General features: G+C 39.5%; 1 protein-coding gene across 1 annotated transcript in view; it reads left to right on the top strand.

The window, feature by feature from the left end:
* Window positions 1-373: 373 nt before the first annotated feature.
* The window catches only part of LOC133554867 (membrane-associated guanylate kinase, WW and PDZ domain-containing protein 3), a 117,366-nt gene continuing 104,909 nt past the window's right edge, over window positions 374-12,830 (top strand). Inside the window, exon 1 of the mRNA XM_061904103.1 lies at window positions 374-576. Coding sequence (XP_061760087.1) covers window positions 494-576 — 83 coding nt within the window. The 5' untranslated portion in view covers window positions 374-493. The remainder of the gene's footprint in view (window positions 577-12,830) is intronic.

Genomic DNA, 12,830 nt, shown 5'->3' on the forward strand with positions numbered 1-12,830 from the left:
CTGTGAGGACGATTACTTTTTTAAATTATTATTAAACCAGCAAAAATGTTGCACCAGTGAAGCTACCAGAGGAATAAAAAACTTTTTTTTTTGCCACGGATAAGGTGAGCATGGAGGTAAGGATTTTCTCCAGATAAAAAAAATATTACATGACAGCTCAGAAGTTAAAAGAGCTTGTCAGCCATGTATCCATAGATATTTATAAGCAGCTTGCCAGATTGTGTGCGTGTGAGCATGTCAATGCTCTCTCTCTCTCTCGCTCTCGCTCTCCCCCCTCCCATCTCTCACTCTTTCTCCCTCCCCCTCTCTCTCTTAGAGATTCACTAGTGTCCAAATATCCCGTCAGACGTGTGCATCCTCTGACTTTCTCTCATCCTGGCAGCCTGCACGCTGCTTCCTGTCACATAGTAGTAGGCTGCTTCTTTTTAAGGGGGGGAAATATTATAAATCAACAAACAATATATTGTGCGGGATTAAAACGTGCGCCGGGTCAATGTATATAGACGCGTTCAAACGGATCCTCTTTGAAAGGCTCACCTGCTTGAAAAGAATGTGTGTGTGTCAGCGCCAAGGCAGGTCAGTATTTCCCTTTCGTGTGAGAAAAGTGTGTGTGCGTGTGTGAAGTGGCATGCACTGAAGTCTTGGGTGTGTGTTTGCTGGTTGTGGATGCTTTTGGCAGATGCTGGGAGTGATACGAGTCACGTGTTTATGGGAAGTTGTTTCAGAGCAGGTGATGAAAAAGTTAAAAGTTAGTCTGCATCAGGCCTGTGTAAAAATCAGAATGGATTTAAGCGTGTCTTCCAAAATTCCAATTCAATACCACTGTATGTGAATTCTGCAATGAGGTAGCGACTTGTCCAGGGTGTACGCCGCCTTCCGCCCGAATGCAGCTGAGACAGGCTCCAGCGACCCTCCAAGACTCCAAAAGGGACCAGCAGTAGAAAATGGATGGATGTGAATTGAGGTTGAAAACATGAATCAGCATTGAAAGTCCATGAACATTCCAACTGATTATTTTGCTGTAATCCAGAATCATGCTTTACACAGTATGCTGTATTCCATACATAAATGGATTATACTTGTATAGCGCTTTTCTACCTTCAAGGTACTTAAAGCGCTTTGACACTATTTCCACATTCACCCATTCACACACATTCACACAATGATGGTGGGAGCTGCCATGCAAGGCCCTAACCACGGCCCATCGGGAGCAATGGTGAAGTGCCTTGCTCAAGGACACAGCATATGTGACTAGGATGGCGGAAGATGGGGATCAAACCAGGAACCCTCACATTGCCGGCATGGACCCTCTAGCAACCGAGCTACGCCACCCTTCATGACTGATTTGCATATTTCACATAGAAATATCATTACTCTGACCCTTGTGTACATACTTTAATTATGGCAAAAACATTTCTTAGATACGTTTTTAATTTGATGTAGCCTATTACATTTCAAATGATGGATAAAAATGGAAAAATACTTAATTTCCCAGAATGCTTTTGTTAATCCAAAATGGAAGGGTTTTGTCTTACATTTTAGTATCAAACATGACACATTCATCCTGTTACTTGGCGATAAATAATTTTTCTGAATTCATTTAATTGCACTTCCTGTGTAATTCCATTTCAAATTCCATTCATTCATGTGAAGTGAATTGAATATCCACATTTCCTAATTCTGCACAATCCTGGTGTGCTCCTTTTTAGAAAAAAGTATGTTGTATTTTTCTTGGGAGAACATGCAAAAAATACTTAAAAGGTACATGTGTGCTTTTCTGATTTGTTTAGGGTGTGTCCCTGTATAATACAACAGCGTGATGGATGAGTATGCATGGTCCTGACTTAACACCAGTCGAGGATGCTGTGATGAATTTGTTAAGAAAGAAGAAGAACACAAAGTTTTGTAAACACTCCCATGTTGCACAATCAAAGCAAATCCTGCTTTTGCCCTCCGATGATACACAGCATTCACTCAATTTTGTATCATTAGTTGGTATATTTATGTGGTTGTGGAACATGACTGTGCTCTTATTGCTAAAAAGAGGGGAGACTGATGTGAGGTGTATTTATCCTCCATTGCAGTAATGCACATGGGAGATGTTGATTGCCTTATTATGTACCTCCGATGTCCTTCGGCTTCATGCATATTCATGCTGCTTTATTAAGGTGAGGCAAAAACAGCGTGTTTGCACGTGTGTGTGCAAGGCATTTTACCCTTGATAGGGCAGGGCTATGCGGGCACATTCTCCCATCTGTGGTCTAAACCTTTGCTCCCAGCCACTGCATTTGGATTCTGCACTTGTAGTCTGCGCTATTCTTAGTCCACTCAACACTTGATGAAATTCCAACAACAACAACAACATTCCTTTGCTCATCTCCATGCCTTCAGTAAGGTTCAATTTGGATTAGATAAGCTGTTGTAAAGTGATTGGAGTCTGACGGAATGAACACATCAATAAGAAATCAATGGCACAGTGTGGAGTTACAATTTACACAGGGCCCTATTTGAAATGTCAAGATGGCTATGAATCTGTGTATCCTCCAGTCGGATGTGAGTTGGATAAGTGGGATCAATATTAGGAGGTGAGACACGCAGCAGGAGGAGGCGAGGGGTCACCTTCAACCATCCCTACTGAATCAGCATGCTGGTTTTACCCACACGACACCCAAAGAGGTCCCCTGTAGGTTGCAAAAGTTCGACATCATGAAACGCTCATGAGCAACCTGCCCATAATTCATAATAAATAACTTTGTGTTTGTCGTGATGTAAGCAATTATTTCCACAAGGTTGCCACACCTTTCTTTTTCTCACATGTGTTGATTACACATTTTCTATCACTAAATTCTCAGCTGTTTAATTAAACTGCTTGTCCTTCCTGATGAGAGCTCCTTTCTGGCCGCAGCAGTGTTTGGTGTTATGTGTCATGGCAGACTGAATGAGAGGACCTGTTGTCTCAGCGGTATTCTTCACACGAGCAGGATGTACACAGCATTGACCTTGATCCTTAAAGATATAGTGTACCCTAAGGGAGCATCACACTGACCCTGGGCTCATATCTCATGTGTGACTTTACTGAAGTCACTTATACTGTAGGGGAAAACAGGGTATATTGTCACACTTTTTACTCTCGTGTGAATTGTTCATCATCAAAACATATTTTAATAATCATCCTTACTGTCAAAGTTATTTAGTGACGAACCCCAAGATGCAGAGATGGAGGCAGGCATGGAATGGGAAAACATGGTTTTAATTTAAAATACTACAACTACAACAAACAAAGGGTACAAACAAAAAGCACGCACGTGGGCGGATAGAACAAACTAAGGGCTATGAACAAACAAATCGGAAGCAGAGAACAAAAAACAGTAAGCTACAAACATTTACCAATTATAAATTACCGCTACGCTGCAATCACAGGACCAGTAGGAATGACAAGTAGAAAATGACATTGACACGACAATACAAATGACAACGATCCAGCACTGACTGGAGGAACAAAGCAGGTGAAATAGGAGCTGGCCGATTGACATCAGGTGTGACCAGATGCCAATCAGCCGCAGCTGAGTGAGAACAGGACACAGGGAGACAAACAGGAAGCTGAACCAAAATAAGAGCACTAGACAGGAACTAAGGACAGGAAATACTAAACACACAGAGGAGAAACTAAAACACAAACAAACTGTCAGTGGCAACTCTGACACTTACATTAAATTAAACTGCACGGGGATGGTTGTCACAATGTTTTTAGTGGGAAAAATATTTTCTAAAAGGAGAAGAAGAAGATGTGTTTATTTGATTAGGGAACGTAAAACCTTTTAACCAAGCATTTGCCTCCTGGTCTGCAGTGTGAAGGACAAAAATTCCCCCCCTAGTCTGTGTAGTGGACATGCCTCGATAATGTGGTCTATTGTGTATGTTTCTCCACAAACACAAAATGGGCTTGGCTTGCTTCCCCATCTGTAAGGGCAGGCCAGGCAGGGGCCTTGTCCAGTCTTGAATCTATTGAGCATTGCCCACTGTCTCCTTGGGTGATTGGTGCCAGGGACCTGTTGGGTAGGGTCTGCGCTGACCAGTTGTTATATCATGCTTTCTTTCACGTATAATCTCATTTGCAGTTATTATATAGCAGACTCTGCATGCATTTACAATTCCAAGATGTTACATGGCAGTCATTGATATATGCTCTTGTGTGTCACTTAATCAAGGGGGTCGTCTTTGCAATTAATCTGAATCAAATATTTAGTTGTGCCCTAAAAAGTGTTTGTACAGTAAGTATTGTTTTATCATACACCAGCTGTTTGTAATGTGCATCTTAGTTGTAGTTTTTTATTACAAAATGTGTAGGCGTCGAAATTAACATGCAAAACACTGTATGCTAATCCAGGATGTCAAACTCCTTTTAGCTCAGGGGCTGTGTGGAGGAAAGTATACTACCACGCGGGCCAGACTGGTAACATCATGGCATTGAAAGTAAAAAATAAAGACAACTTCAGATTGTTTTCTTTGTCTTACTTTGTCCAAAAATAGAAAAAGCATATTATGATAATGTACACATTATAAATAATCCTCTTGGCAAAAGTCAGTTGAAAATTCTGAGGGAAAAGTTGGTGCAGTTTCAAAAACACTGTGAAGAACACAATGAACTTAGATTTTGTCTCAGTGTTTTTACAAAGCCATTAAACTTTCACCATTAAAATGTTTAGAAAAGCAATTGTTTCCTCAAACCACTGCATTGGTAAAATCCACAACTACCGCAACGATTGCAAGTACCGTCATTCAAATATTACAAATATAATATAAACACACCAATTATGAAAATGACATCTTATCTGAAATCAAGGTAAGATAACTACAAATTTAACCAATGTGAACATAGTAGATTTAGCACAAAATAAAATAGAACAAGGAATGCAGAAACACACATTTTTACAATGGAGTTCAGGGTCCGCATCGTGCATTCAACCAATTGCAAGCGCTGCACGGAAACCAAACTACAAAGATGGTGGTCAGGTTTACCTAAGTCTTTGCATTTGACCGTTGGGTGGATAATTTACTATGAAAGGTTTTGTGTGTCGATACTGCCGCCATCTGCTGGCAGCCACAACAGAAGCAGCTGATTACTTGAACCTGTGCTGAAAGTCAGCTGACACTTCATCTTTTAATACTGACATGTGTGAAGTGGGTTACACTTGATTTGCTAGTGCGACATCCAATGGACAAACTGAGAACAGCAGTTTCTTTCATTAGAAAATGCAGCTCATTTTTATGTTTAGCAAACTGATCTCGCGTGCCGCGGGCTGGGTTAAATCTGTTCGCGGGTCGTACGTTTGACACCCCTGTGCTAATCAGTAGCACGTCTATTGCAAATGCAATGTAAATTAGCATCGAGCTGGTGCATTTTAAAAAGGGTAGTGTTACTGTATATTAGATTTTTTTCTACCAGGCATACCTGCTTTGTTGGCATGGAAAATTGCAACATTACCTATGGTGTTAGTTTGACAGAGTCTGCTCTGAGTGCTGCATAAGTGCTTGTTTACCATCCGAGTCTGCAACCAGACACGTCTTTGCATGCTAAATTTTTCAGCTCAAGACCCAAAAATGTATATGTATTTGTGTAACATTGAATATAAATGTAAAATAATGCTGAAATTATATTTATTAATTCCTACTGTGTGAAAAAAATGAGCTTTCAGCATTCTGCCAATTGAAACTGACCAAAAATGTTTGGGAAAGGCTGGTCCATGTATTTATTAAATCATCAATATTTCTGGTACAAAAATACTGGAACAAAAGCTGGATGCTTGTAATGTGCGTAATTTGATTTCAAGTCTCAAATGTTTCTGATGTAGAGTATGTAAGTCGCTCATTGGCATAGATTTTAGATTCTTGGTTGGTGAGCAGAGACCTGCCAATGTACATTTTCATTCCACATATTCTTATCAGCTTTTTGTGTACTCAGGGGTTATTGAGTAGGTAAGATTGCGCCAATGGTTTCACCGAGACATGTTGTTTATGTTTTTCAAGCCACAAGCATTTAATCTTCTATTCTTAAATCGGCCACTGGTGTTCGTTTTGTGCGTGGCACTCATGTGCCCTAGATTTGGAAGTAAGTGAACAGGACAGAGATTTAGTTCACCCCGTGTGGCTTTCACAGTTTGGTAGGAATGTTGCTAGAGAAATGAAGGACAAGTCCAAGGTGTGTGAGGATGATGTTGTGCACCTTCCGTCACTCTATGAGTAGTTCAGATGATCTTAAGGTCACTGCTTATTTAAGATGCTTTACTTGGATGACCTCCAGTCACCCATGAGAGGATGCTGCAGGAAGATTAAAGGCAGCATGTTTTAATACAGTCATAGTGAAAGAGAGTATTTCTGTTTGGATGAGAATGTCTTCAGCTGTCTGATGTTTTGCACTATTTAAATACTGCACATCATGATATGCTTTTCCTACTTCCTGTTTTGTTGTATTCAAAATAGCTTAATTCCAAATATTCTATACATCTAACTTGTCCAGGGTGTACCCCGCCTTCCCCCCGAATGCAGCTGAGATAGGCTACAGCACCCCCCTGTGATCCAAAAGGGACAAGCGGTAGAAAATGGATGGATGGATGTATCGGATTATTCTTGACATGCCCACTGTAATTTATCAGTGTTCATTTACAGCTACTTTCATAGGATTCTATATGCAAAACCAACATTTCTTACCTGTTGGTGCCTGTTTTTGTGTATTTGGGAACCCCATTAGTCCCAAAAATTGTAACTAAAATCTTGGAGACATGGCAGAGATATTTATAAAACAACATTGCTCCAAACAAGCCGTTTAACAATTTGAGGCTTGACTGACGCATTTTGCCTTACCTCAGCAGATATCTCCATACATGGTAGAGGTTTGCCCAAAGAGCTTTGTGCGAGTTCGCCATTTTATCCAGTTTTAGTTCAAAGTTGTAGTCAATGTATTCCTTTTTTTATATCCTCCTGTTGTGGGGCATACTTGCTTATACATCCACATGCATGCTAAAATCCTCTGCTGTAAGCGTATATTTCCAATTCATATCTCTCAGTAGACTCGATATGGAAGCGCTAAAAACTACAACATAGCTGACCAGGTGAAGACAAAGTTGAAGGAGGCTTGGCATGTAAGAGGACTTTGGCATGTAATTTAAGACCACTCATAAAACGTGTTATCCTGAAGAGACGGTCAGAAATTAGCTTCAAGATGGTCTTAAACAAAATCTATGCAACATTTCTGACCAAAGCACCACCATTACATATTATGTAGCCCACAAGGACGTGTTTTAAATGTAGAAAAATTATCATAACAAAACCTCTCGAAGAAATACAGCAGGGTTTCTAAAGGGTAGCACAATTAAATCAATTATGAATAATTATAATCAATTTCAACATCAATCTGCATCACAAAACCTTTTAGACTGTACACAGACACTGTTGTATGTAAAAAAAAAAATCTTAATTCCCTTGTACTCTGTTTGAAAACACATTTCTGGCAAAGTTTTTACTTTTATAGGTAGTATCATAGCATGAGGTGCCGCATGTGCAAAATGGTATTCCACAACTACGGGAGTGCATTGTAATACCTGACATTTGTTATGCCCTGTTGGACCAGTTTTGTATACCACACACCCAGGCACTAACACAGATAGAGCCGGAGAGGTGGTTTGCCCTTTTGCCTTGAGCCCAATTTTCTTCCCATCCATTTACAAATAAAAATTATGCTCTGTCATCAATTCCATCAACCTTTTATTATCTAACGGAGCATATACTTGGGGATTCTTCCCCAAATTGCTGGATCATCCACCCCAAACACTCCCCCTCCTCATATAATGTGAGCACAAATGGCTGCAGACAGGTAATAATGGCTTTTGTTGAATGTCCTGAAGCTGTTTGGTACAACATTAACCACAAGATTAGTGCCGCGGAAAACGTTATGTTGTTACTGGTCCAACACTTCCTATAAATTAAACAAAAACAACTCAAAGCCTTGTCTAGTTGTTACTGACGTTTGTAATGTTCAATATATGTGAAATTTTCCGGAAAAATGGGACCACATTGTTTTTTTAAATTTTCTTCACAAATTGCTTTTCAATCGGCCAAAAAAAAGTCAAGACCTCGCCTGTTCAGAGTTAAAAAAAAAAAGTGCCTCTACCACTGGGAGGAAAGTAGCTGAGCAGGCAAATAATTTAACAATGAATTGTTCTACAAATTAAACACATTCACTAGTTTTGTTTCATTTGGAATTGTAATTGTTAAAACTGAGTTTGCATTGGTTGCTGTGTGAGTCGAAAATATCCTGCTGAGATTTTTATTAAAATTAATAATAATTTTATGAATGATTTTTGCAATGCATCACTTTTCAATTGCACACAACGTCTTGGTAGATTACACGCAATACGCCCAGAAATAGTACACACTATTTTGTTTTTTTTGCACATGCTGTCCAGCGCGTGATATTTGCAATTCGTTAATCAGGCCCATACTGTACAATGTCTGCTTTCACTGATGGGGTGTTTATATCTTTCTGCACTAGGCTTGTACTCCCCGTTAAGGTGATGAATTAATCATAATCATCGCTCCTCAGATTAAAAAAAAGGTGGGAGCATACCAGCATCTTGTCGTGTTTTCTTCGTGAAGCCTCCAGGTCTAAATCAAATGTCTACGATGACTAACTTCTCTGCAAATGACCACAACTTTCTATTATACAAGTGTGAGGCATGATCTTTAATCCACCAAAAACTTTCACCAACTCAATGTCGATGCAGCAGCTCATCGCCTCAGTGTGTCAAGAGTTGCATAAGCTACGGTACCTCTCTGTGATCGAGGTGCCGTGTTACTAACTTTTCCTCTGTGTGAGCTCTTACAATACCAATGTCACCAATACTTGGTTAATATACTGGTCATTACATGTAAATGGAGTATCGTTGGCGGTTTCTATGTGTTTTTTTAAAAGGCTTTATTGGCGGAATAGATGACTCCCATTAGCTGCATTGTTAGATGTCTACTATGAGCCATATATTACACACTAGACTGCATGAAAAGAGGAAGGCATATGTGTGGTTGTCAAACATAGGAATTGTGAATGATAGACGAAATTCCTCGCAAAAAATGCTCTTCGCCAATAAAGAAAATAATAAGTGAATCTTGAAAAAAAATAAGTAAAACTATTATATATATTCAATCAACTCTGTTAATTGTGTTATTTCATACAAAACAAAATATTGAACAATTTGACCCCCCTTCGTATTACTCTAAAACATGCATCTAATCACTTCAAACCACACCCCTTTTATGCAAGCCACTGCTGATATCCAATTTTTTCCACTGGTTGGATGAGATTTGAGCAATGGATGCAAGTGGTAAACACTAGACAAACATTTTCATCAGCTATGAATAATGTGATTGTTAATGCACTTCGGGTGTTGCCTGGCTGACTCACCAATATTATAGATGGCAAAAGTAAGTGATATGGGGGTTCCATGGCAAGCACATATATATTGTTCTCTTCCTAACAAGTCGATATACAATTATATTTTTAACAACAGGAAATGAGGACAAATGGCACTCAGTGGAAGTACAGTATGCTGTGTTATGTTAAAAGACATGTGTTTGCATCTATTCATGACTTTTATACAATATATAGAGAGACATTGGCTGCAAGCACGGATGGAAAAGCTGCATGTCTGTATTTGCAGTTGATCTATGTTATCACCCCTATCTTCTCATGCTCCTTTTCCTTCTGGTAAATGTGGTTTGGAATGATGTCACCTACACAATGATAATCAAATCAGGCTATTTTTAGTACTAAGTAGGTCTGTTTATAAAGATAAGAAATAAAGCCTAAATTATCCTTTTTTTTAATGTACGATCCAAAACCTAATTAACAAAACGACAAGCACTTGTTAGTTTGATTGTCTGTTGATGACCCAATTTGTGGTTTCAGCTCTCATGTGTTTGAAAGATTTGCATTTTTTCGGCTTGCCATTTTTCCTCCTATTAGATGATGTTTCACATTTCCAACAATATATTGTTGTTTCCTGTGTTCACTTCTATGTGATAACTCAGTGACTATGTCAATCATCTAGATGTGTACTGATAACAGCTGTCTTTGTTTACCTCTGAATGTGCAGCAACAGTGGTCTGCAATAATTGTATTATGTAAGCATTGCTCACGCTGACTTTGGTCTGGCTTATTCAGTCATATAAAAAGCCCTCAGTTGTTGGTCGTTTGCAGTGAGTGCACCCATCCAGAGAGACAAAAGGGCTGTTCGACATGCCGGTCACATTCGAGCTGACAAAACACACTGCCAGGCCATCAATATTCGCCGAAGTTCACATTTAGGAATTTAGCGCTATGAACTTCAGGGAAGGAGGCATAAAATATCCAGTAAGCTTACATAAATTAATTGAGCATTTTAGCTGCGCTAATTGAACAGACTAATTTTATTATCATAGGAAACATTTAGAGCGGAAACACAATACGGACAACCACATAAGAAGAACGGGAGGACTTATTTATAAACATGTGCAACTCACGCAGGACAAAAAAAGTGCTAAACTTCATTAGGACCATCAGAGTTAGATCAGACATGTTGAAAGCTGTTTGCGTAAAAGTGTTGGGTCGTTTGCAGAAGTTGAACAACAACTGTGTTGTGGTCCAAAGCGATTATGTCAGAGAGCCATGTACAAGCAAAGGTTGGCTTTGATTAGAATGGAGGATGAAATGTGGACAGACAGGAGTGTGGGGAAAATCAGAGGAGCTGACAGCCGCAGTCCAGACAGCCTCACTCGTGTCATTGATACACAAGGAGCATTACAATAAGTTGTGCTGCTAAATTTGGGAATGTCTTAGTGGTGCACGTGGGAAATGATTACATTCACTGCTTAAGAATGTGTTACGTGTACAGACAGCAGCTCTATATTTATTAAATATAGAGCTATATATTAAATATATAAATGGGGCGGTATTGCTCGGTTGGTAGAGTGGCCGTGCCAGCAACTTGAGGGTTCCAGGTTCGATCCCCGCTTCGGCCAACCTACTCACTGCCGTTGTGTCCTTGGGCAAGACACTTTAGCCACCTGCTCCCAGTGCCACCCACACTGGTTTAAAAATGTAACTTAGATATTGGGTTTCACAATGTAAAGCGCTTTGAGTCACTAAAGAAAAGCGCTATATACAAACCCCGTTTCCATATGAGTTGGGAAATTGTGTTAGATGTAAATATACATGGGATACAATGATTTGCAAATCCTTTTCAACCCATATTCAATTGAATGCACTACTAAAACAAGATATTTGATGTTAAAACTCTTAATTTTTTTTTTTTTTTGCAAATAATAATTAACTTAGAATTTCATGGCTGCAACATGTGCCAAAGTAGTTGGGAAAGGGCATGTTCACCACTGTGTTACATCACCTTTTCTTTTAAAAACACTCAATAAACCTTTGGGAACTGAGGAGAGACATTTTTGAAGCTTTTCAGGTGGAATTCTTTCCCATTCTTGCTTTATGTACAGCTTAAGTTGTTCAACAGTCCGGGGTCTCCGTTGTGTTATATTAGGCTTCATAATGCGCCACACATTCTCAATGGGAGACAGGTCTGGACTACAGGCAAGCCAATCTAGTACCCGCACTCTTTTACTATGAAGCCACGCTGTTGTAACAAGTGACTTGGCATTGTATTGCTGAAATAAGCAAGGGCGTCCATGATAACGTTGCTTGGATGGCAACATATGTTGCTCCAAAACCTGTATGTATTTTTCAGCATTAATGGTGCCTTCACAGATGTGTATGTTACCCATGCTTTGGGCACTAGAACACCCACATACCATCACAGATGCTGGCTTTTCAACTTTGCACCTAGAACAGTTCTGTTGGTTCTTTTCCTCTTTGGTCTGGAGGACACGACGTTCACCGTTTCCAAAAAACAATTTGAAATGTGGACTCGTGAGACCACAGAACACTTTTCCACTTTGCACCAGTCCATCTTAGATGAGCTCGGGCCCAGCGAAGCCAGCGGCAATTCTAGGTATTGTTGATAAATGGCTTTGGCTTTGCATAGTAGAGTTTTAACTTGCACTTACAGATGTAGCGACAAATTGTAGTTACTGACAGTGGTTTTCTGAAGTGTTCCTAAACTCATGTGGTAATATCCTTTACACACTGATGTCGCTTTTTAAAGCAGTACTGCCTGAGGGAACGAAGGTCCGTTATATCATCGCTTACGTGCAGTGATTTCTCGAGATTCTCTGAACCTTTTGATGGTAGTACGGGCCAATGATGATGAAATTCTTAAATTCCTTGCAATAGCCCGTTGAGAAATGTTGTTTTTAAACTCTTTGACATTTTGCTCACGCATTTGTTCACAAAGTGGTGACCGTTTCCCAATCCTTGTTTGTGACTAACTGAGCATTTCACGGAAGCTGCTTTTATAGCCAATCATGGCACCCACGTGTTCCCAATTAGCCTGCACACATGTGGGATGTTCCAAATAAGTGTTTGATGAGAATTCCTCAACTTTATCAGTATTTATTGCCACCTTTCTCAACTTCTTTGTCACGTGTTGTTGGCATCAAATTCTAAAGTTAATGATTATTTGCAAAAAAAAAAAAGTTTATCAGTTTGAACATCAAATATGTTATCTTTGTAGCATATTCAACTGAATATGGGTTGAAAATGATTTGCAAATCATTGTATTCCGTTTATATTTACATCTAACACAATTTCCCAACTCATATGGAAAAGGGGTATGTAAATATAATTCACTTCACTTCAAATATTTACAAGGGAAATGAGACGTGTAATTATTCCAAAA

This window comes from Nerophis ophidion, linkage group LG06, assembly GCF_033978795.1.
Source record: "Nerophis ophidion isolate RoL-2023_Sa linkage group LG06, RoL_Noph_v1.0, whole genome shotgun sequence".
NCBI lineage: Eukaryota > Metazoa > Chordata > Actinopteri > Syngnathiformes > Syngnathidae > Nerophis > Nerophis ophidion.